We start from the raw sequence: 26,893 nt of genomic DNA, 5'->3' as shown, positions 1-26,893 counted from the left end.
GATGATAATACATAAACATTTAAACTAAGTATATTTACCTTACTTTGCTGGCATAAAATCTATATGAGGCAAATGATCAAAATGATATGTGGTGTATTTTATCGTTTTTAAGCATTTTTTTTATATTTTTGTTGTGTGTGCCATACAATTATCTAAATGAAAAAGTAAGATAAAACCCAACAAAAAATGTGCAAAATATGTTTACTAACAAATAAAATCTTAACTTTGAATAATATAGTACTACCAAATATATTTCAGTGAAAAATAAAATCTGAAAAATGAAGCCCGAATTTCCTCTGTTTTGAAAAAAGCACAACTTTGTCTAAGCCTAATTCCAGTAAAAATATCGAAGTCAATTGAGTTTTAGTTCACATGATAACTACTTTTTATGTTTAAAACAAAATTTTACTCATGACATTGAACTTTAAAAGAATCCAAATTTGAGAACTTAAATCCTTAGTAAATAACGTCCTTAAATAGAAGTTATCCTGTGCATCCAATACGTAGTCTGTGGTTTTCCTAGCTCATGTCTTAAAAGTAAAATTTGTCATATTAAAGTCAAAGTACAGCTAATGTCTTATTTACAGCGTAGTTTTACTCGTTTTAATTTGAAAAGACACCGTCGATATGGGATCTAACCAAAACTATACATGTACCTAGAAATTATAGCTAGAATGTGTATAACAGGTATTTTCCCGTAAACATTTGTAAAAAGACAATTATCACATGTTTGATTTATTAGTCCTAGCCACAACACGTGGTTTTTCCTATTACACAAAGTGAAAGAGAAGAAAGATTCGATGAAGTTTTTCAATTTAAATTGCTTTCTTTTCAAAGTACTGTCATGTTGATTTTCAACAATTTCTTGTTTTACTTAAGCTTATTTATCTATATGATATTGACAATTAGGTTGATTCGTTTTTCATAACCATCTGGCTTCAATTCTAGTGACTGTTTACAATACAACATCTTGTTAAATTATGTTCACCGAAAGTATTTATATGGAATAAATTCAATAATTGTTGATAGTCATTTTACAGTATTTCATTCATAAACATACATAAACATGACGCGGTGTTTATATAACAGCTTATTAGAGGGGTTTAAATCTAAAACTGACCTAATAACATTTGGAAAAAAGGAAAATGGTTCTTATTCATTATATCATGTTTTACTGAATAACTCAGTTCGGTTGCCATGTAGCATATAAACTACTGCAACGTTATCACAATAATCTTTCTTTAAGATTGTGTATATAGTTAAAGGTTAGGGATTACTAATGAAAAAAAAACTACTACTCTCGGTTTGATTCATCCATCAACGTTTAAACCATGACCCCGGATTAAATCTAAAAATGCATGGTTTGCTTTTTCTAAAATCGTGATTCGCAATAGCTTTGATTGTAATTCAAGCGTACAATCTTCTCTGCACCGACGCATATTTTGCCTTATACACATTAGTCAACAATTTTATAATCATGGAAACCTAAATGGACGTCACAAGAGGTTATTCAGAGCGTATGAGTTTGCAACTGAAAAATCCTTCTTTAATTTTCAAAGTACAATTTTTTTCAAAAGAACCATAACGTGCGAGTACCCATTAATTCCGAGTTCCCATTATTGCCGATTGTAATAAAAACAGCAAGATTTCCGCTATGTATTTGTTGTTTTTAGCTACAAACCAAAATAAACAAATAATAGAATTTTTAAGACACTATAAGAGTTGGGAATGAAGAAAATTTACTTCAAAATCTCGGTACTCACCTTAACAAAGGTAAGCCTATGGAAAGGTATCACATTTGTATCCGTGCGATGACACATGCCACTGTTTGTTTGACTTGTAGTCCACTTTGATGATAGGGCATTTTTTGTTTCGGTCCAAATAAGAAGAATATTTACCTCCATGTTATGATATTTGACAAAAATAAGTAAAATATCATTTTTACTGCACAATATTTAAGAAAGAAAACCGAGCTTCTGCTTGCTTGTAAGACGCCATTTTGTTTCCAACCTGAGGTGGATCAAAGATTTATCCACACGCACCTGAGGTGTAAATCAGAGGCACTGCTATTAACTTTCACACACATTATTTCTTATATTGGACACACTAAAACTTATTTTGAAAGCTTTTTAATAAATAAATAATGCATTTATTTAATTTTTAATCATTTGTCCCGAGACATGTGAAGCACATGTTCCTCCGTTTATGTGCATGTGGCCGCAGGGACATCGAAAAGAATATTGCTTAAAATGTGATTGAATTGCGTTTATGATATAATTTTTACGTTATATTCTTACATTTTATCTTATATTGTTAGATTCTTTTAAAATTTTGACCGTTCTATCGATTAATTACTGGAAAATAACGAAAAGATATGAGCGGCAATATTGGGTACTCGAACTTCCTGTAAATCGAAGGTCATGGACAGGGTTTAATTTTAACCAGAAGTAAGTCGATATTGATGAGAATAAAAAAAAAATTGTTCCTCAGATTAAATTAATGAACAGTGCAGAGATCTGCCTAGAAATTTTTACATGACAGCTTAAATGAAGAAAATAATAGAGAAAACTTGTGTGTTTTTCGGAAATAATGGGTACTCGCACGTTAGGCATTGATAATTAAAAGGAAAACCTTTTTTCGCGTTACATCCATAATCAAAGTACTGAAGTACTGTCGGGAGTTGATTTTATTGATTATTATCAATTTTAAAATTAACGATATGTAATTTTGCCTGGCAAGTAGTTTCTAATCTGTATTTGAATTTGGCACATTTTTATAATATGAATTCTAGAACTTTTCCGGCAAGAATTTCGAGAAAAACCCATATGAATCATGTTGTGTAATATTTAAAGATAGAATTAATTCCATCACACTGTTTATCAGCAATCGAAATGTTTCTAAAAATTGTACACGTCTGGATCCAAGCAATGTTGAACTCTAGTCTTGTTCAACCAGACGCTTGGCTGTCTCCGCTAATATCCAACAATCAAGAGAGACTATCTGCTTGTCGGAGATTTACGGAGACAGCCGAGCGTCGAGTTGAACGAGACAATATTTAAAACTGGCTTAGGAATACATGCAACTACAAAAAAAAAAACAATTAAATTGTTCGTACTATATAAAATCTGACTATTTTCAAGGTATTTATAAATACGTTGTTTTTTTTAAAAAAACAATGGTACAGCATACAGTACACCGAATTTATCTATTATTTTCAAGCTCTACGTCTTGTCAGCGGTGAGGATTTGTGCTTAGGTCAAACACTGTTTCCCTTTCGGTTTGCCAGAGTAACTGCATAGGAGAGTTGATTAAAATTAACTCCCATAAAGTGACTGAATTTTATAGCAAAAATCAAAAACAATATTCTGTATTTTGTTCTAAAATATCAGACTAAATATATGCAGCTATGATTACTCTAAACTCTAAAAATAAAGATCAACTGCATAGTTTTCACAGTTATAACACCATTCACTCATATAAAATCCATTAGAATGAAAGTTTACTTCGAGATTTCAAAATAATGAAAAATAAAAAAGTTTTTTTATTCTTTTCTTTGGTGTTGTATGAGAGTGTATGCGTTAAACTTAAATATAAGTTTGCTTTCCTCTCTCCGTGGTGTAACTTTCTTAAAATTTTCAAAAATAACTATAAAAACGACAAAATTTACAGCTGTAAAAAGCAATTTTTATAATTGATAAAAATTACAGTTTGTGAATTGTTGGTTCAGTTTTATTAATTTTCATTTTAACGTTCGGTAAGCATGAAACCTTCGACAAAGAAGCTATAATTTTATTGTAAAACCACTCAGAATATAAACTAATTTTCTTTACCACTATACTGATGCATTAATTGACATCACTCGTTACGTTGTTCTTTTTTTTTTACTTCGTCTATTTTCTAATCTTTGCCAAATCATAAAATCTATGCAAAGTACATAGTACTAAGTATCATTGTATGATAGATGCCAGAAACAACTCGCGGTCTATTCCATTCTTGTTGTCAAATTAATATGATTTATGTCGAATGTTAAAGCTAAATCAATGTAGTTAATATAATATGAATATCACAATGTTGTTTGATTTAAAAAAAAACAATTTTCTAAATTATATTTAGACACATAAAGTAAATAGAGATCTAGCTTTACAGAGATTGGGAAATTCTAAAAAGAAAATGAAAACAATTCTTCAAGTTATAACGAATTAGAATTGTTTGACTTAAATGATTATAACACCATATCGTACTATAGTATATACAAAATTAAAGTGCGGTCAATTCGTTTTGGGTGTTATTTTTCCAATTGCGTCACGTACAATTTTACATCTGCTGTGAGATTAAACAATACTCACCCATTCCCCGACCATATACATTTCAAGTGATCTAATCTGCACATCACTGATTGGCTGCGGTGACAACGTCACTGAATTAAACAAGTAAACAAATGTCTATCAGTGACAATTGTTGTGGTGATCTTTTTACATAATCTATTGTATCAATTCGTACAAAAGGGAGATAAGATAAAGGAATCAAAGTACTGAAGAACTGAGGGGAGTTGATTTTGTCGATGTTTATTTATTTTAAAATCAATGTTATGTTATTTCTCATGACAAGTACATGTAGTTTCTAATTTGTATTTGAGTTACGCACATTTTTATAATATGAATTTTTTGACTTTTTCGACAAGAATGTCGAGAAACCCCCATATGAATCATCTTAGATAATATTTAAAGATAAAATTAATTCAATCAAACTATGTATCAGTAATAGAAATATTTCTCGAAAATTGTATGGATCCAAGCAATATTGAACTCTTGTCTCGTTCAACCAAACGCTCGGCTGACATCGTAAATCTCCGACAAGCAAAAAAGACTCTCTGCTTGTCGAGTTGAACGAGACTATATTGAACTCTGGCGTAGGAATACATACGACTACAAAAAATATCTAAATTGTTCGTACCATTTAAAATCTGACTATTTTCAAGGTATTTATAAATAAGATTCCTTGAAAAACAATGCTTTAGCATACATTACATCGAATTTATCAATTACAATGTATGTTCAAGAACTAAGTCTTGTCAGCAGCGATGATTTGTGCTGAGGTCCAAACACTGTTTCACTTTCGGTTTGTCTGAGTAACGCGAGTACTGCATAGGAGAGTTGAATAAAATCAACTCCCAAAAAGTTTGATGTATAAAATTATTTTCAAAAAACGATCGCCCTGCTTTCTAATTGAAGATATGACGATATAAAATTATCCGTATGTATGAAATATCGAGACTGCGTATGATTTAAGATTAAATCTCAGATCGATCGAAAATTATGAAGGCAAAACTTTCTTATCCTACAGCCATTCTTGGCTTTCGGCTTCTTGCTTTTTCATGTATCTCTTATGGCTTTATATATATATATATATATATATATATATATATATATATATATATATATATATATATATATATATATATATATATATATACACACACACACACACACACACACACACACACACACACACACACACACACACACACACACACCGTTACATGTCCTAATACTGAACGTTTTGTAGAAATGTACTTTCACTTTCCACAAATCTATTCATTATTCCCGGAAAAAAACGATCGGTATGCTTAGTAATAACTATTTTAGGGTACAAATCTCATATTGAAAATGTACTTCCCATCTTATAAGTTTCAAACCCACAGTTTCAAATGATTTCAATCAGTTCTTGAACATATCGAGCACATACTGGCCATCAGTAGATGTATGATTGCATCAAGATTGATATGGCAAGCTGTGAAGATCCAGAGGCTGCTGAAAAGGTAGGATTTGTCTAAGTAAAAAACCTATGAAGTATCAAGAAATTGGGATTGTTTTTGTTTGTTTGAAGTGCTTCACAAGTTATTTAACTTGTGTAAAGGATTTAAGTCTTGGTATTTCTAAAATGTTAAAAGGAAAATACTGCTGGATTTAAATGCACTAGATTTTGACCCATGCGTGCACGGGTTAACACTGCATATCGGACATTTACGAAATATGTACATCGACACAACTTATTATTGACATTTACATAACAAAGCTATAAGCCTACAATGATGCTATTAATTTCACTACACTTTCCTTAGTTTAAATAATCTAACTGCGTCTCGGGAAAGGCCCTCACCACAGTTAGAATGCCTCACTTATACCCGTAATGTAGCAGAAAATTGCAGAATCACTTTTGAACGATTTTGGAGAAAGTTGCCTTGAAAATAACAGTCAAATTCATCACAACAAACCTTTTTGATACTGCAAATACCTTTCAACTAAAAATGTTAATCCATAGAATGGAAGATTTCACCTTTTCACTAACGTACATGTACTTTCTTTTTAAAACTGTGTCCGTATGACATTATTCCTTTTTACGATAAAACATATTCTATCTTCACTCTCCTAACAAATATAATGTAACTTTTTTGCATGTAATCAAATATTTTTTGTCATCACGAAGACAAAAGTAAGTACTTAGTTGAAATGTATATTTGTTATTTTATACTTTCTCTCATAAGAAATCATTAATATATATGAACAGAATATGTTAAAAAATATTTTTATTGGACAGATCGAGCGACAGGCTGAGCTTAAGGAAAAGTTCGAGCGCATCAGGATGGAGAGGATCAACAGGTACCAGGGAGTCAACTTGTACATCAAGAATTTGTCCGATAACATAGACGATGAGCGACTCAGAAAGGAATTTGCTCAGTTTGGTACCATCACCAGTGCCAAGGTACAATTAGGGTCTAATGACTTTTGATTGTTGATTTGTTGTCAAACTTAACGTTTTCTTGATGTTTTGATGTCTTTTTCGTGATAGCTAACAAACATTCATACAAGTTAAGGTTTTAAAAATCAACAGTTTTGTTACGAAATATGCCTATATATTGAATATATTCAGTAGAATATCTCTGAAAAAAAAATTAACTGAAACCTTGCATTGTCAATATATTAATGTTTCTGCGATTTAAATTATGATTAATGATGATTTTACCACAGTGATGATATTGTCTAATGGGAGCAATTTATGAAATCTTGTGTAGTGTTGGTAAATTGGTTTTCTGGTATTGAAGTACTACAGTAAGTGTGAATTGAGCATCCACGTTATACCAGTACTAACTTGTGTCCCTATATTAAGACCGTTAAAACTATGTAATGCTCCTAAGGTCAAAGATTGAGTTTAGACAATCTTAAAACTTAAATAAGTTTGACGCTATTGCAATTCTTTCTTTGCTTTGTATCAAGATCAACTTGTAGTTTATAGATATACAAAATTAGGAAGCATAGTTATAGTATTTACGCGTAATGCTTGTTTGCATGCAAGTAAAATGCTTAATTAATCTTGATTCAGGTGATGGCCACTGAAGATGGAAGATCCAAGGGATTCGGATTCGTTTGCTTCCGTTCCCCAGAGGAAGCAGCTAAAGCGATCGTTGAGATGAATGAAAAAATTATTGAGGCAAGACCTCTGTATGTGGCTCTGGCTCAAAGGAAAGAGGATCGTAAGGCTCATCTTGCATCACAGTATATGCAACGCACTTCAAGCAGGGACATGCCAGTAACCTTTTCGCATCTGTGTATTTGATATTTTTTTTTAAAATGTTTTAAACTATATAATTAAACTATTAAACATTTCCTTATTTTATTGTTTGATTTTAAGGAACACCGAATAGGACCAGGAGTAAATTTGTTTATCAAGAACCTTGACAAGAGTATCGATGATGAGAAATTGCGAGAGGAGTTTTCTCAGTTTGGTACCATCACCAGTGCCAAGGTAGTATGACAGAGACTGTTTTGGCATCAGGACTAGTTGGTATACAAATTACATGTCAATGTATTTGTTGCAAACAAAACAAATCAAAATGTTAACGTAAATGGTTGAGTATGATTAGAATTGAATTAGTATTGATAAAATGTTCTGCTGATATGAAAGGATGCTTTGAGAAAAACACTTTTTTAACTAATATGCATATTTATAACCAAGTAACTGTACTAATTTAAAACAATAAAATGCTTTCTTTGGGGGTTCATTCGGGATATGAAGGTAGCGACATTGCAGAAAAAATACATAACCCACGTTAGCGGGTTATGTAATTTTTTTCTGCAATGATCGCTACCTTCATAACCCGCATGAATCATCAAAGAAAGCATTTTATTATTTATAATAACATCTCTCTTTAAACTAATTAATAAATTGATTATGAAAAGTTAGTAAAATTCACTAACTTACTGTTAATGTACATAAGTACTTTAGCTAAAAGAAACAGCCAAATTGTCTCCTGTGAGACTTTGAGTCTGACATCATCATGATCATTTTGTGCAGTCCGTGATTTTTCTTAGGTTGCTGATGGCTTCGACCAATCGATGAACAGGGCGAGTCCATTTTATTCCTGTCAGTATCTTGTCAGTTTCAGCCGTTGTAGATTTCGACCAATCGATAAACGGGGCGTGTAGATTTCAGTCTGGCTGTTTCTATAGAGCTATGAATTAACTATATGTTTCCGTAAGAAATGGAGGAAATAATACTTAGTAGATAAATTGAATTGAACATATTTTATTGATTCAATCAAATGGATAAGACACAAGTTCTAAATAACTTAGATAGTCTTCTCCTAATAATGAAATTTTATATATATTGCCAGTAATAACGTTAGATATGAATACACATAAATATACCTGAATAAACAATCTACTACATATATAATATCACCTTATAAATTCAGACATTGTTTGAAAAGTGACAACATTCACTCAAAAAAAATATCTTGAAAATTTCAGTGTTTTGTATGTAAGTAAGTACTAAGTTAGTAAAAAAGTTGAAGCAAAACTTGTGAGCCCAGTTACTATTCTTGCGGCATTTAATTGAACCTTTTTCCAATTTTTCTATGTCCATCTGTGTGCAACCAGCCCATACTTCGGCAGCATATTACAATTGTGGTCTAATAAAAGATACATACATTTTTGATAGAATATCCCTTGAAACAGAAAATTTTAGCTTTTTAAGTAACCCCAGTTTTTTGTAAGCTTTTTTAACAATGTTATCAATATGTTCTGACCAACTTAAGTTTGAAGATAACTGTATACAAAGATGTTCGTGTTCAGTAAGATATTCCAATTGACAATTTTCAAAAATAAATTAGGAAAATGATGTACATTTTTCAATGGAAAAATACAGCTCTGGTTTTCTGTGGATGGAATTTCAACAACCATTTTTTTACCATTCATCTAATATTTTGAGGTCATGATTAAGATTTTGTTCAATAAGATTAATATTATCTGAACATTGTTGTAAAGAGTTGTCATCAGCATATAATCTACATACAGAATCATATTTTCAGCTACATCATTTACATACAATAAAAATAATAATGGTCCAAGTACTGAGCCCTGAGGAACACCAGCTTTAACATGGCCTACGGAAGAAAAAATATTTCTATACATAACTTTTTGTGTTCTGTTGCTTAAATAACTCTTAAACCAATCCAGCATGTTTCCACTAATTCCATACATATTTAATTTGTAAATTAGACCTTTGTGCCATACTCGATCAAACGCTTTTGAAAGATCGCAAAACACCATACAACAAAATTTGCCTTCATCAATACTTTTAACAGTCGAGTGGTATATTTCTTATAGTTTATACGTTGTAGAATGACCTGGTGAAAAACCTGCTTGATATTTGTAAAAGAGATTCTGTGAATGTAAATGATTGTATACATGTTTGAAAATAATTCTTTCAAAAATTGTGCTTATACAAGACAAAAGAGAAACTGGCCTATAGGTTGAAGTGATAGAAGGGTCATCTTTCTTAAATAATGGAAGAACATGTGCTAATTTCCAACATTCTGGAAAAAATTTGAGTGATAATGATTTGTTAAATAATAAGCATAGTGGTTTTGAGATGGTATCTTTACATGATTTTAACATTTTGTGACTGATGCAATCAGGACCAACTGCCTTATTAACTGGAATGATAGATATGATATCTGTAATCTCATGCTCTTGTATTTTTATTTCTGAACAAGAGTTAATAAATCTACACCCCCTATAGTTGGAAGGTCATGGTTGCTGTCATCTAAGAAAGTAATAGATGTAAAGTAATTGTTCATTAATTCAATCTTATCAGTGTCTGAAAATGCATAAGCCTCCTTATCATTATCCATGGTATACCTTATAGTTGGGATCTCGTGTGTTAGCTTAGTGTGAAAACAATCTTTCAATAATTTCCAGTATAATTTTTGATTGTTTAAGCTAGCATCCTTAAGATGAGAGTCTATATTGTCATAGTAGTTTGCAATTGCATGTTTTTTCATGTTATTAACCTTGTTCCTTATTCTCCGAAAAATAACCCAATCAGATTCTCTTCTTGTTTTTGTGCCTTTTTAAACCTATTACGAACTCGCAAGGTTTTTCTAAGAAGAGAATCAATCCATGGTTTATCATTCGGCCTTATAGTTACAGTTTTTTCAGGTATGCATTGATGAATAAAAGAAAGGAGTTTGTTAGTAAATTTGTTGTGGCCTTATCTATGTTATCTGTGTCATCGATGATTCTACACCAATCACATTCAAGTATGAGTTTGTTTAAAAGTTCCATATCTGCATGCTTGTAATCCAAAATTTTGCGTTTATATGCCATGTTTGTATTTGTTTTCTGATGAATATAGATGTAAGTTGCCCGATGATCACTAAGAACATTACATACACTTAAAGTACCAGAATCTTGTACACATATATTTTCACTCATTAAAATGGGATCTATGAGGGTATTTGTGTTGTGTGTACTTCTTGTGGGTTAATGTATAATATTTGTCCGTCTATAGTTGTTCATTATTGTATGTATCTTATGTGAGTTATTTACCTTTAAAAAATCAATATTTAGATCACCAAGTATTACAATATTATTAGAAATATCAGTAGCCTTTTCAAAAGACCAAGACAATTTTTGCCAAAAAGCACTACTAGAGAGTGGTGGACGATAAATACAGCATACTAGAAGAATTAGTAGATGTAGTAGTAGATGTAAATATATAATTATGATGCATGGGGTTTGTCATCATGCAAGTAAGATTCATAACAAATCTTACTTCAGGTGATGACTAAAAATGATAAATCGAAAGGTTTCGGGTTTGTGAGCTTTAGTTCCCCAGAGGAAGCTTCTACTGCTATCAGTGAAATGCATGGAAGAATTGTTGTTGATAAACCTCTGTATGTGGCTCTGGCTCAGAGGAAGGAGGATCGTAGGGCTCATCTTGCTCTCTTCAACATGCAGAATAATACAAGTATGGACAAGCAGATAATCCATCTATACTATGTTTAGCCTTTTTGGAAAACCATGCATGCAATTCATCGTATGTAATATTGGGTAAGTCGTTAGTTTTTTTCTTATAAGGGAGAACAAAGAGAACTGGGAGTCAATGTGTACGTCAAGAATCTGGATGACAACATCGATGATGAACGACTCAGAGAGGAGTTTGCTCAGTTTGGTACCATTACCAGTGCCAAGGTAGTGTACGAGGAATTGGGATTGATTTTTTTTGGGGGGTCATAATGTAGAATCATCTTTTTCTATATTTATACCTGCGATTCTACCTTGCGTTAATTAAAAGAAAAGAAATTGTGCGAAAAAATTAACTTGAAGCCTTTGCAAAGTTCATGTCTTGCAAAATAAATGTAAATGACACTTTTTTATTTTTGAAAAATTATCCCATGGATAGGTGCGGATTTTTGAATTGACTGTTTTTAAATAAATTTCCTCTATCTTTTTGAAAGATAAAACCCCATAATTTCATGCCTGTACGTTATATCTAAAAGAAAGAGAATGAGGAATCCCTAAAACCAATTTAATATAATACTGACCTCTCTCAAACTTGAGTGAGATAAACAGAACTTATGCTTTATTTCAGGGTTTGGAGTTAACTTTATAGGGATGCTTACAATAAAATAAACTACTATATAAGGTTTTTTTTCAAAATGTATAAATAAACACGGCAGTAAATGTACAACACATTTGCACACAGGTGATGACTGAAGATGGTATGTCCAAGAAATTTGGATTCGTTTGCTTCAGTTCCCCAGAGGAAGCCAGCAAAGCAATCGAGAAGATGAATGGAAGAATCGTTGTAGCTAAACCTCTATATGTAGCTCTGGCACAGAAAAAAGAGGACCGCGAAGCTCATCTTGCCTCCCAGTACATGCAGCGCATGCGCAAGCTGCAGGTTATTTATATACATGCTATTTATAACATTTCCTATTTTACGATAAATAATGTTGATGACCAACACACAAATATAAGTGTCATCTGTAACTAAATTCTTTTCAGGGACAACAAATAGGACTGGTGAGCCAGATGTTCCAGCCTGGAAGTGCTGGATACTTTGTACCTACCATGCCTCAAGCCCAGAGAACATACTTCACCCCCAACAACATGCCAGCCATGAGAAGCAACCCTAGATGGCAGACAACTGTAAGACCCACTGGTCAGCCTGGTAGTGGTAAGTAACAGTACAGTTTATGTCAAAGACGTCTGACCTGACTGATATGCAGTGCCTCTGGTTTGATGCCTTATTTTTTGCACTAAAATGACTAAAATGTACTATGTCTCAAGTGTCCGGTTTTAAGCTTTACCGTACTTCTTTTTAATTGCTGTCAGTTTTCTTTCCATTCTTCCTAAAAACAAAACTGCAATAATTCAGGTTTATTTTTTCCGCCTTGCTGTCACTCTTTAATCTAAATCCTAGGAATGCTTTTTCTATTAGCTAAATATAATTTCTGGGTCTGACAAAATTTGGTTTAGTCCTGTGTTTTTATTCATTACACAGGACCGAATGTCTTGTGTGGTCCAGAAAACTTTTTCATAGACTGGTAGTAGAATACTGACATTAAGGTAGCTCACTACATCCAGACTTAAATACTTTTTAAGGCACAATGTCACCAGATGGCAATTAAGATGTTATATTAAATTTTTTATGAAAATCGATTTGTTTGAATACTATTTTCTTGTAGATTAATAGTTAAAGTATCAGGCTTGGGAAGGTTCAACCACAGATTTAAAGTTCAGATCCACCTGAAGGCTTTTGTTCATATTGTTCCAGTCAGGAAGAGTTGGATACTTTTTACCCACAATGCCTCAAGCCCAGTGTACTTGCATGGAGAGTACTTGAGGGGCAACTTTTAACTTATTTTTGATTGGCTGAAAAGCAAACACGTGTATATGATAAAGAAAATCCATTACTATATATTTGTGAACATTTGATTTTTAGCTCATCGAAACATTCAGAAAATGTATAATTATCTATCGGTGAAAATCATACAATAATCATGGGTATGATTTTGAAAGGAACCCAAGTACAGTGTATGGTTTAAATCATGATAACAATGCGACAAATTTACAAGAATGAGTTCAAATGTAAACGTCGTTAATTTGAATCATGACTGAATGAATTTGAACACTTTCTCAATTTAATGATAGACCTCTGATTATTTATTCATTGTTTTTCCCCTTTACTTATGTCATTTTTCATATTTATGTATTTACTAGGGTCTCTTGTAAAATACCCACTTCTGTACTTTACTATGTTTAATTTGTATAATCTAATGAGTTGCAAAGCTTGCCATTAAAGTTGCCATTATATCTAACATCAATTGACCAATAGCCTAGATTTACCAATGAATTCATTAATTAATTAACAATTACTCTAGATCTTAGTCCTGAGTGAGTGACAGTCTTCATTTCACCTTGATCAGATTTCAACGGCTGAAAAAATGGATTTGATAATAAATATCATTTAATTAACATACACAGATTTTGGTTATTTTTTTTAAGAGAAATCAATTACGGTTTTGCCTTTAAACGGTTACTTTCATTCAAACCAGAGACATATATACCTATTCAAACCGAGTAACCGTTTAGATGATAAACAATTTCTATCCCCAGTTTTTTGGTAAAATCAATTTAATTAAAATACAAATCTCTGTAACAGCGCAATTGTATAGATATCTACTTATTAGAACTATTAGAATTATTCATTTTTTTTTCTTTTATTATAAAACACATATTCATTATTACATCATCATCATCATCATTATCATCATCATCATACATCGCACATTTAGTGTCTACAAATAATCACCTATATCGTGGTAAATATCATTTCTAATACAACTAGTCATTTTTAGAACAGTATTTTGCATACACAGATTACTTTTCAAACTAAATAAGAGGTTTTTCTCTGACATTTTCTCATCCTTTAATCTACATTTCATCTTATATTTATACGTACTAAAGGTAATAAAAGCTATTAGGTTGGTTAAAAGCAGTGTTTTGTCGCTTACTTCAGCATAGAATCCAAGTACAATAATTTTCCAAGTAATATCAAATTTTAGAAAGGAGCTGACTTTCTCCCAGATAGTCTTGATAATTTTACAGTCATATAGTAGATGTTTAATATTTTCTTCATCTTTACATATTTCACATAGCGGGGATACATCTTTATTCCACTTGCTTACATAAGCATTGTTGTTCAAAATACCATGTAACAATTTGTAGTTAAATTCTGATATTCTTTTCTCATACATACTCTTAATTTTAGACGTAATATACATTTTTCCAAATATAACTTTCTGTAATGTTAAATATCCTGTTCCATTTATTCTCTTTGATCGGTTTATGAAATTTCGTATCAATAAATAATAGAGTAATAAAAATTGCTTTTTACATTTCTTATTGATTCTACAACATTGTTTTTAAACAAAAAATGTACATCTTTTCTTATGTTAACATGCATATTTTGCATATGAACAATCAAATTTTTGTCTATACATTTTAACAGCTTTCTTAAGCATTAAATATTCACACAGAATATTATTCTTTTTAATCAGTTTGTTTGAGAAATACGTAATATCATACAATTCCCCTGTTTCGTCAAAAATGTCTTTTACATACAAAATACCACTCCGTATCCAATTATTCAAAATCAATGGTTTTGAATCATATTGAAAAAGTTTATTATTCCATATAAATTGGCTTAAGAACTCATCTCTCGTTAAGTTACCAATTACTTTTTGCTTCTTACAACTATTAAACGCAGTAATCACATTTCCATAAAATTGAGGAAGTTTAAGCATTTCAAAAAATTTCAAATCATTTAATTTACTCTCATTAGTCTTGATAATATCAAAGACCGAAATATTATGTTGTTGTAAAATACTACTAAGTGTTCTGTGTGTAATGCTATCTACGTTTACTATTAATTCGACTTATCCATGATGCCTTTGCAGCATTAAATTTGCTCTCAACATCAATTATCCCAATACCACCTTTTTCAATATTACCAATTAAAGTGTTTCTTTTAATTCTATCTCTTTTTTTCCATAAAAAGTTGTATATAAGTTTTGAGACACTTTTAAAGAAATCAACTTTTGGGTTTTGTAAAATAAAGGCATTGTATAATATCTTGGAAATAGCTAAAGTGTTAATGATTGTACATTTTCCAAATATTGTAAGATTTCGTTTTTTCCAAACACTTAGAAATTTTTCAAGTTTTTCAAGTTTGCTTATCCAGTTTTTCTCATAGCACACAGTTTTATCATGCCCAATGTAGATTCCCAGAGATTTAGTGCAGGTTTTCGTAATTTTTATCCCACCGATAAAGGATTCATTAGCGTATTCGTTTATATCTGTACCAGTTAATAGGCATTCTGTTTTATCTATATTTAGTCTAGGTCCGGCAACTCTTGTGAATTCTGAAACTGTTTTAAGTATCTTAGTTAGTGATTCAGTATCTTTTATCAATCCTGTGCAATCATCAGCATGTTGAACGATTTTTATATTATCATCACTTGTATCATTTCTTTGAAAGGATAGTCCTCTAATCTGATTATCATTCCTTATTTGAATAGCTAATATTTCTAGTACAAATATGAATAACAAGGCAGAGACTGGACAGCCTAGTCGAATACCTCTTTCCATTGTACATGGTTTTGATATCCATCCATTGTTTTTCAATTTAAACATGGGTTTATTGTAAAGTGTTTTTATCATTCCTATGAAGTTAGATCCGAAATTGAACTTTTTTAGAGTCTTAAACATGAAATTGTATTCTACTGAATCAAACGCTTTTTCGAAATCGAGAAAAAGAAGTATTCCGTCTAGATCATTTTGTAAGTAGTATTCAAAAACATCTAATATCAATCATGCATTTTCGCCTATATAACGAACCTTAATATATGCACTTTGTGCACGTTTGATAATTTTATCAGCAACTTTTTGTAAACGTTTTGCTAGTACATGTGCAAATATCTTGTAGTCAACATTAGTTAGGCTTAAAGGTCTGTTATTGTTTAAGTTATTTTTTTCTCCATTTTTAAAAACTAATGAAATCACAGCATTTTTTTGAGAAAACGGCAATATTCCTATTTGAATACTTTTAAGTAGGGATGCATAGTACGTTTCTTTTATATCCTTCCAGAACTCTTTGTAAAATTCTGCCGTAAGTCCATCTTGCCCTGGAGATTTATTATTTTTCATACTTTTAACTGATATATCGCATTCATGCATTGTCAGTAATTCATCACATTCTCTCTTTTCGCTATCGAATTATTCATTTGTTGGTTTGAATTTGCGTATAACGATGAACTCATACACAAAATCAGAGGCGGATCCAGCAATTTGGAAAAGGGAGGGGGGTCCAATTGATGAAAATCAATACGTGCAAAATTCATTATTTGTCAATAAACAAACACTTTTTGAACGTTTTACGTGCGTAAATTTAATAAACATTTATCTCATCACTATCTATTTCACATCAATTTCAACATCAGAGTGCACTGCATTATTGAGCGTTTTACTGTTTTGTTTAGATGAGGAAGATTTGCATAATTTCTAGCCTCAAAAAAATGCAGTCTCCAGCAATGAGAACGTACGTACGTCTATGCTTACTAGACAAGAAACAAAAAATAATTCAGACTAATTACTACAAGCTACCATAAAAATGGATTTTTGGTAATTTGTCTTTGATGTTTTAATTATGAACTATTTTTCGGTTTTGATTTCTATCGATTGCCTTCTTAAATAAAGGTCTAAATGATCGGATATAAATGACAAAAGAATAAGGATAATTTATCTGCTGAATAGATGGCACATGTGTAATACAATGGTACAAGCAATTGTCGTCCCAGGGAACTGTATGTGACCTCTGTTATGGATGCGTTACATCATCCGGTAGTAGTACAGATGAGATCATATTTAGGAAAGTTTTGAAAAGTTGTGCATTTTAATTTCATAATGGTTTTCATATATCCCTTTTATACGGTATTTTTGTAACAGAATTTCCGATTCTTGGAAACAAAAAAATGGCTTTTTGTGTTTCATGTGGGTATTATTATATATGAAGGTAGCTAGCATTCCAGAAAAATAGCATAACCCACGTAATTAAGCGGTCATGTTATTTTTTTGGTAATTTTCTTTGTATTTTTCGTATGAAACAAAGTAAAACTTATCCATTATAATTACTTAAGTTAATTAACTAAAAGATACATTTGAAAGCGGATTTTAGAAGTAAAACGAATGCGTGCACTCCTACTAGAACTTCGTTTTACTCGATGGCTTGTCAGTTCATAACTTTATTAACTATAATCGATTTCTTTAAAAAATAGAGTACAAAATACACTGTAGATGCGGTTATAAATATTTTATCGTCCACATGTTTATTCGGTGTAGTAAACACCGGATGCTGAAGGGGAGTACTTTATTTCGATAAAAAAAATCGAAAGGGTTTTTTCATATAAGAACAAAATTACGGTACGTTGTACAAAATTCTTTATAATAAGCAATAAAAAATTATTTTAAAAGCATTTATTTGAGATAATTACAGTATTTATGTCATAAATGAGAAACTTTTTTTAAATAGGCATCCAAAGTTTTCAAAAAAATGCATCAGTCCCATAGAAAGAGGGGTTCCGACCCCCGGACCCCCCCCCCCCCCCCTCCTCTGGATCCGCAAATGAAAATCTCTCTCTCTCTCTCTCTCTCTCCCTCTCTCTCTCTCTCTCTCTCTCTCTCTTTATATTCTAATACTCATTCGTTCTATTTGAATAACTAAATACATTTAGCAATTAATTCATCTGAACTTCTGTAGATTATTGATATACTTTACAGTTCTATACAAATTAATGGAACCTAGATGTACAAGTATCTAAAACTAAATTGTTATTTTTAGAAATTGTGGGAATTACCGCACCAACGAGAAATGGCTTCATATAACGGTGAAAATTTTGAAATAGTGGACCAGTTTGTTTACCTAGGCGTTGTGTTCAATTATAACGGTAATATTTTTACCACTCAAAAACAATTAGCGGCACAAGGTCGTAAAGCCATGTTTGCTCTCAAATCAACAATTAATCAGCTTTATTTAAACCATTGTACTTTGGTTTCTAATTTTGATATTTTTGTGTGTAGCATTTTAATTATGGATGTGAAGTTTGGGGTTCCCATAAAGGACAAGATATTGAAAAGTTGAGTTTTTACGCTTTGTGCTTGGTGTTCGTAAAACTACAAATACAACTATGTTATACTTTGAAACTGGGCGCCTACCCTTATATCTGATTTGATTTGATTTGAACATATTTTTATTGTACAAAAATACAATTGGGATTGGACACAAGTTCCATAACTTAGACCGCCGGGCCCTCTCCCTTATATCTCATTCGTATATATATCGAATGTGTAAGTTCTGGCTTAAAATATTGCAGACAGACAATTGTATATTAAAAGCTGCTTATGACAGGTCATATATTGTATTTGTGAAAACGAAAAGCAAAATTATCAAAGCTGGGCCAAATTTATTAAGGATTAATTTAATAATTTGGGACTTGGTTACATGTGGAACGACCAAAGTAATTTAAACAGTCGTATTTGTCTACCTAGTAGTATTTAGATCTACCTTCATCATTCACCCCCCCCCCCATATTAATGAAAAATCCCAACAACATTTTGCTTTTCTGCCGTAACTTTTGCTGAAGCACCCCAAACCTCTTCTTATAGTAATACACCTTAGTGCTATCAAAATACTGAATCGTAAATTAGGTATTGAGATCTTTATATTGCAAATTTGCATTTCATTACAATCGACTCAACGCTGCAATCAATTTCTATTTTATAAATTAACAACAATGCCTCTTTAGAGCACAGTTTGGGCAGTGTTTAGAAAATAAAATCTTATATTGATCGGAAGCCATCTTACATCCATTGAAAAAAATCAACTCAATCAATCGATTTTTCAAGTCAGGAGCACGTAGTTTGCCACGTGGTGGCGGTTGAATTTCCCGGTGTATGAATCGGCATTTGACGTCACCGTGTAGTGATTTAAAATTGCTTCAGTCTGCGAAATATTTATGTGAATAAAGTTCCATTTTTAAGTTTAACTTTATTTATTGAGTAATACATACTATAATAAACATATGTATTTAGCGAATGTTTTTCTAAAAGGAACTGAATAAAAAAGAACTATATTAATGCGCAAGTACTTCCTCTTTTTATTTGATATATAGAGCACTACTCTCGTCACTTCCTTTGAGTCCCTCTTCTCTCACCGCGAGGTCATAAGATAGTGTTGTGTGTTATATTTTTTAATCACACACCACGTAAAAAGTGGACAAAAAAAGTAAAAAACAACTTTAAAAATACAAAAAAATCTGTAAAACTTAGAAAAAACCAAAAATAGGTTTGAAACGGTAGGTTTTTATTTACAATTTCCTCTATAAGTCGCCAGCAACTGAACGTAATTCGTGAACGCCATATTGTTTGAAGAAAAGGAAGAAACATGTCTACAACTACGATGAATCCAGCTGGTCCCAGCTACCCAATGGCCTCCCTCTATGTTGGAGATCTCCACCCAGACGTTACAGAAGCTATGTTGTTCGAGAAATTCTCCACAGCTGGACCAGTTCTGAGTATCAGAGTGTGCAGAGACATGATCACGAGGCGATCTCTGGGTTATGCATATGTCAACTTTCAACAACCTGCAGATGGTAAAACTTTTTTTTATTTAATACTTTTTATCTTACATACAAGACAAACTTACCAATAACTCGCATAATGTTTTTGTTTCTTTGCAATATTTATTGAATTGGATAAGCTATGTAAGGGAAAATGTAATGTTCATGCATGTTTCTGAAATTTTGGGGGTAATTATTGAACTTATCATAAAATGTAATATCTTGAATTTATGATAAACAGTCATTTTATAAATAAACAGTACAAATCTGATGAGTAATTGGTCATAATTGAACTCTAGTTTAAAAGGAGACGTAAAACATGTAAAATTATACAATATGTTCCTATCGTTATTGTAGCTGAGAGAGCTTTAGATACCATGAACTTCGATACCATCAAAGGGCGACCAATCAGAATAATGTGGTCCCAACGTGATCCATCCCTCAGAAAGTCCGGAGTGGGCAATGTTTTTATCAAGAACCTGGACAAGAGCATTGACAACAAAGCTCTTTATGACACATTTTCTGCTTTTGGCAATATTTTGTCTTGTAAGGTAAATAAATGAAAAATTTATCAGTCTCTTCATTCACTGCCTTTTATAGCATTTGTCTTGTGGTATTTTTTAGTACCTATTCATTCAGCTGCTGAACTAACTTACTATAAGAGATTGAGAAGAACAAAACTATGGGACTAGATCCCCACTGATTTAAACAAAAATTCCAATGTGCAGATTTGATAGATAATTTGTCATCTGAGCATTCTGAATGACTTTATTGGGAAATAAAATGATAATCAATGTATGCAACACTACATGCACATTTTATGATATTTGTTCAAATTCAAAAAGAAAGTGTTTCCATTCTAGATTGTCTGTGATGAACATGGCTCAAGAGGCTACGGGTTTGTCCACTTCGAGACAGAAGAAGCTGCAAGAATAGCCATAGAGAAGGTCAACGGCATGTTGCTAAATGGAAAGAAAGTGTAAGTAACTTAATTTAATGATGTTGGGGGGATGTTGTTGTGGTAGAGAGAGGTTTGTTATCCAGAGTATGTGAATATAAGGTGTTAAATTTATGCTGGTATTATCAAGAATGATAGATGCCATTGTGTATTGTTTATTAGGAAAATGATAAGCTTCTTGTCAGTAGCTTTGATGAATTTGATGTTGTAAAAAAAATAATTTTTGAAATTTAATATTAAATCAATATTGAAACTAAATTAACCTTAAGTTGTTGGTTCCATGAAAGCTGCCATGTAAGGATTGTGGGTCATGTTTGATGTGATGAAAACTGAGCATTGGGCTATGAAAATTTATGATTCTAATGCTTTATCTGATCATGCTGAAAATAAATTTTTACTGTTAAAAATATAGATTAAGTTGATTATTCCTTATCTGTGAATGTTCCATTTATTTATACTTAACATGTCGTCATTGTTTTAGCTACATTGAATTTGTATTACAGGTTTGTCGGGCGTTTCATGAGCAGGAGGGAAAGACTGGAAGTTCTTGGTGACAAAATGAGGAAGTTCAACAATGTATATGTGAAAAACTTCAGTGAAGAAATCAATGATGAAACACTGAGGGAGATGTTTGAACCCTATGGCAAAATCATCAGTGCCAAGGTAAAAAATAAACCCAGACGTTGTCACATATTGATTTACAAACCATTTAAATTTGTATTGAATATTTAAAAAAGAAATAAGGAAATTTGTGCATTGATGACTTGATGAAACTTTGAGCATTGGGCTATGAATAAAATGATTCCATTGCTTACTCTGATCATCTTCAATAATAAGTTTGAAAGAACTGCAACTATGAAGTAAGCTTTGAATTTCATTGTATTGTTATTCACCGTTATATTTGTAGGTCATGACAGACGATGGCTCAGGAAAAGGCAAAGGGTTTGGTTTTGTAAGCTTTGAAGATCCAGAGGCTGCTGAAAAGGTAGGATTTATCTGATTAAAAAACCGATAAAGTATCAAGAAATAGGGATTGTTTTTTGTTTGTTTGAAGTGCTTCACAAGTTATTAAACTTGTATAATGGATTTTAGCCTATGGATTTCTGAAATGTTAAAAGATACATGGTGTTGGATTTAAAATGCAATGTCTTTTCGTTGCTGAATTTCAGGCTGTAGAGGCTCTTAATGGAAATGACAATTCTGGAAAAATATTATATGTTGGACGTGCTCAAAAGAAGATCGAGCGACAGGCTGAGCTTAAGGAGAAGTTTGAGCGGATTAGGATGGAGAGGATCAACAGGTACCAGGGAGTCAACTTGTACGTCAAAAATCTGGACGATAACATCGACGATGAGAGACTCAGAAAGGAGTTTGCTCAGTTTGGTACCATCACCAGTGCCAAGGTACAGTAGGACTGACTTTGAATTGCAAATTTGTCTTAAATTTAAATTTTTGTGTTGAGATTATTTAATGCTTTATGAAAAACATGTACCATGTAATTTGAGACAATATAAGTACAGTGATGACTTGATGAAACTTTGAGCATTGGGCTATGAATAAAATGATTCCATTGCTTACTCTGATCATCTTTGATAAAGTTTTAAAGAAATCTGATCTTGAAAAAAAATTCCTTGCACTGTTAAACACTGTTATAGGTAGATCATGACAGAACACTTTAAAAGATTATTAATTAGAAACAATTCTATTATCCAGTTAATGTAAAACAACAAAAAGGGGTTTTCTGTTTATACAGGGTGTTTTTGTTATATTTATTTTTTTTTAGGGGGGGGGGGGGATACTCCTTTTGAGAATAAAAGAATACAGTTCATGAAATTGTAAAATAAAAGTTAGACTCACTGTCCTATAGGATTGATGTATGTTTATTTGCTAACATTGAAAGAAAACTTTGAAAACAGTCTCACATGCTCTTTGCTTTAGCATTTATGCATAGTACAGAAAAAATCCCAACACCCTGGGACCAGTAAATGAATTTACTGACCCCTCCCAAACATGGGTGAGATTACCAGCACCTAACCAATTTTGTGCTTTGTCTCGAGCTTAGACTTGGCATTATATGGGTGCTTACAGCTAAAGAATTCATCCTTTTGGTTTTGCATGAATGATGTCAGCATGAAAGTCTATAATACCTATTTCAAATACTGTTTCAGGTGATGACTGAAGGTGGCAGATCCAAGGGATTTGGATTCGTTTGCTTTAGCTCCCCAGAAGAAGCCACCAAAGCTGTCACCGAAATGAATGGAAGAATTGTTGTGGCTAAACCTCTGTATGTGGCTCTGGCTCAGAGGAAGGAGGATCGTAAGGCTCATCTTGCCTCACAGTACATGCAGCGCATTACAAGCATGCGCATGCAGGTAATTTAATTTTTGATAATATTTATATTTTTTAACGTTTCTGATTGTACTTTTCATGATCTTGAGGAATGATTCATGTGTCTTATTATTTTCTTTTTTGTAACTGAATGAATAATTGTTTTCAGGGACAACAAATTGGACAGGTGAGCCAGATGTTCCAGCCTGGAAGTGCTGGATACTTTGTACCTACCATGCCTCAAGCCCAGAGAACATACTTCACCCCCAACAACATGCCAGCCATGAGAAGCAATCCTAGATGGCAGACAACTGTAAGACCCACTGGTCAGCCTGGTAGTGGTAAGTAACAATACAATTTATGTCAAAGACGTCTGACTGATATGCAGTGCTTCTGGTTTGATGCCTTATTTTTTACACTAAAATGTACTATGTCTCAAGTGTCCGGTTTTGAGCTTAACCGTACTTCTTTTTAATTGCTGTCAGTTTTCTTTCCATTCTTCCTAAAAACAAAACTGCAATAATTCAGGTTTGTTTTTTCCACCTTGCTGTCACTCTTTAATCTAAATCCTAGGGATGCTTTATTTAAACTACCTTTAAATAGATAATGGGCAATCACTGGCCAGAATTTAATCAGTCTGTAAAATGTGACATTTCTATTAGCAAAATATAATTTCTGAGTCTGACAAAATTTGGTCTAGTCCTGTGTTTTTATTCATTGTCCTGTGCAGCCCAGAAAACTTTTGCTTAGACTGGTTGTAGAATACTGACATTCAGGTAGCTCACTACATCCAGACTTAAATACTTTTTAAGTCATAATGTCACCAGATGGCAATTAAGATGTTATATTAAATTGTTTATGAAAATCGATTTGTTTGAATACTATTTTCTGGTAGATTAATAGTTAAAGTATTAGGCTTTTGTTCATATTTTCTAAATTAAATTTTTGAAAATCAAAATTAGTTATCCAAAACTGCATATTTTTTCATTTATTTGACTTGTATACTTCTTTTGTTATCTGCTGATATGAGAAAATATTTCAAGGTATAGTAAGCCACCTTAAATGAACTGTTATTTTTATTTTGAGACTTAGAAAAATGTCTTACATTATATATGTGAAAAATTCAATTTTATTTGAATGTTTGTAGGATTCCAAACCATGCCTGGAGCTCCGCAGATAAGACAGCAGAGGCCTACAGGCCAGACCAACGTTCGTGCTGGAGTAAGTGCCCGGCCAATCACTGGTCAGTCAGGAACCCCCAACGCTCAGCAGCGCATGCCTGTCAACCAACAGGTGGGTGGACGTCCACAAGGAGGTCAGCCTACTGTTCCTGCCGCAGCCAATCGCCAACAAGGTTACAAGAGTTACGGAGGAGGACAGATGATGAAGCAGCAACCAGGTCAAACACCAGGCATGCAGCAGGTATGTTAAGATTCAGAAATGTTCAAATCAAAACTGCAAGATGATATAGTATAGGAAAAGAGAAAGTGCTTGAAATAATGAACTGAAGATTTTATATATCACTGATAATTATTTATCTTTGCTGTTAGGCTCCACCACAAGCTGTGATTGTTCAGGGACAAGACCCATTGACAGCTACCATGTTGGCCACTGCCCCACCCCAGGAACAGAAGCAGATGCTGGGAGAGCGTTTGTTCCCTCTCATCTCAACAATGTTCCCAGACCTGGCGGGCAAGATCACAGGCATGTTGCTAGAAATCGATAACTCTGAGCTGCTGCACATGTTGGAATCACAAGAGTCTCTGGAGGCTAAGGTAAGCAGAATGCTGTTTGTATGATAGAAGTTCAAAGGAATTAAAAACTTGTGCTACTTTACAGTAAAATTTGTAAATTTGACGTCGTTATTACTTATCTAAAGGAAACATAGTACTAATGTGATTGATAATTGATGTTTGTTCTGAATTTTTTTACTCAAAAGTTGATTTTTAATGTTTTCAGGTTAAAGAAGCAGTTGCTGTGTTGCAAGCTCACCAGGCTAAAGAATCTGCCACTACTACCAAACCTGCTGAGTAAGATACAAGCCGTGACAGCTTCATAACCAACAAGAGCTGTGTCAATGATTCTAGACTTTAACATACAACAACAACGCAATGCACCAACCTTGATCTGCCATTATTTGGAATGTTGTTTTTAAAAATGTAAATGCCGAACATCACTGAAAAACTTTTTTAAATGGTGGTTGGTTTAAATTATCTGTTGCTGTTTATTTTTTTGGATATCAAAAATTCATTATTGGTGAAATTCAAAAGATCTTTGTTAAATTTTGAGAGAAATTCTACTTTGCTGGTTATTTTTTTACAGTGTTGAATGTAAAAGTGATGGTTTGATTATTAACTGGCTCCTTATAAAACAAAAATGCACCAAAAAAATTGCAAAACACAATTGTGTAAAACAGCAACTCATAAAAATTGTACAAATGTTAAAGGTTTCTGTAGCCTTTTCTCGTTTCACTTAATATCCAAAACCTGTAATAGAATTTATATCTTTTATGTACATCTTTACTTGCAATGTTAAAACCATTTCACGGTGTAAAAAAACGAGAAGGGGTTAATCTTTCCATAAAGAAGTTAGAGTTCTTGTTTTAGTTGATAACATTTTATGGAGAGCGCAGCACGAAAAAAAAAATGGTTCCAAACTACATAGTGAAGAAGTCGGAGATTTTAATGATGACTTCTACAGATAACGTGGAATCCACAACGTGTGCTGTGTTTGACTAACTTATGTTCTGAAAATAAGCATGTGAAACATCTACAACCCAAAAAAGAGAGAGGAGAGGGCCTATTGGATTCAGTTAATAATCACCAATCTGCTTTTATTAATAAACTTCCGTTTCTTACAATTGTGTTATGTTGTTTTATTAAGCTGACAATCTGTGAATAGCAGTGAAATAGAATCATGTGTACTAATATGTGATGATTCTACTGTGTTGCTAATGAGGTTATATTACCATTGTAAAATGAATTAAATGGACATATCGCGCATGGAGCTTATTTTGTCATTGATTATGGGAAATTTTCTGATTTCGTTGGAGAAGCGAATCCCAGCCAGGGACAATTTACGTTTACTGTACCAAGGCTCGTTACTATGAAAAAAAAAAACATTAAAGATCTTCTACTATATACACAAGAACATGTATCCTTTTTCTTTTTCTTTTTTTTGAAAGTCAAATAATTTTAAACGGTCTATGCAATAAATAATATTTATATTTTTCAGTGATTAACTTTCTGTGTTAACACTATGAATCGATATTGAGACCCAGTTTTAGTTTTACCAAATATTTTTTACATGGCTAGTTAATACGACAGCCCTTCAACCCCAAAAAGTGTTTAAATCTTGCAAAACGATCTGCTCGCTTTTGGCGTGCACTGCAGAATTAGTCAAAATATGCAGCCATCGGATAAAAGTAGCGACTTGCACATAACTTGTACCAGTGCATGCATTAAATAAATGAGGAATTGTGTGCGGATAAATTTGCTTGGGGCGTGGTCAAACCAAATAAAGCCTAAAGGCAGATTTGATCACACCCTTTGAAGTTTACTGGAACTGCAACAGTGTTGTAATTC

At 32.5% G+C, this 26,893-nt stretch overlaps 2 protein-coding genes across 2 annotated transcripts; both read left to right on the top strand.

Moving 5' to 3' along the window:
• Window positions 1–5,600: 5,600 nt before the first annotated feature.
• On the top strand, window positions 5,601–13,827 carry LOC128170635 (polyadenylate-binding protein 4-like). Its single transcript, XM_052836412.1, has 9 exons — window positions 5,601–5,818; window positions 6,598–6,762; window positions 7,381–7,587; window positions 7,690–7,803; window positions 11,121–11,324; window positions 11,421–11,534; window positions 12,049–12,246; window positions 12,351–12,522; window positions 13,034–13,827. Exons 1-9 carry the CDS (start codon window positions 5,759–5,761, stop codon window positions 13,036–13,038), a joined length of 1,239 nt encoding a protein of 412 aa, XP_052692372.1. The 5' UTR covers window positions 5,601–5,758; the 3' UTR covers window positions 13,039–13,827.
• A 5,761-nt stretch (window positions 13,828–19,588) lies between these two features.
• LOC128170548 (polyadenylate-binding protein 4-like) lies at window positions 19,589–26,169 on the top strand. The gene is made up of 11 exons (XM_052836337.1): window positions 19,589–20,056; window positions 20,381–20,574; window positions 20,887–21,002; window positions 21,485–21,644; window positions 21,889–21,966; window positions 22,151–22,384; window positions 23,150–23,353; window positions 23,479–23,650; window positions 24,457–24,731; window positions 24,860–25,084; window positions 25,269–26,169. Exons 1-11 carry the CDS (start codon window positions 19,849–19,851, stop codon window positions 25,341–25,343), a joined length of 1,941 nt encoding a protein of 646 aa, XP_052692297.1. The 5' UTR covers window positions 19,589–19,848; the 3' UTR covers window positions 25,344–26,169.
• Window positions 26,170–26,893: the final 724 nt, after the last annotated feature.

The sequence above is a fragment of the Crassostrea angulata genome, chromosome 1 (genome assembly GCF_025612915.1).
Source record: "Crassostrea angulata isolate pt1a10 chromosome 1, ASM2561291v2, whole genome shotgun sequence".
Taxonomy (NCBI): domain Eukaryota; kingdom Metazoa; phylum Mollusca; class Bivalvia; order Ostreida; family Ostreidae; genus Magallana; species Magallana angulata.
This window is presented reverse-complemented; position numbering and strand designations above follow the sequence as displayed.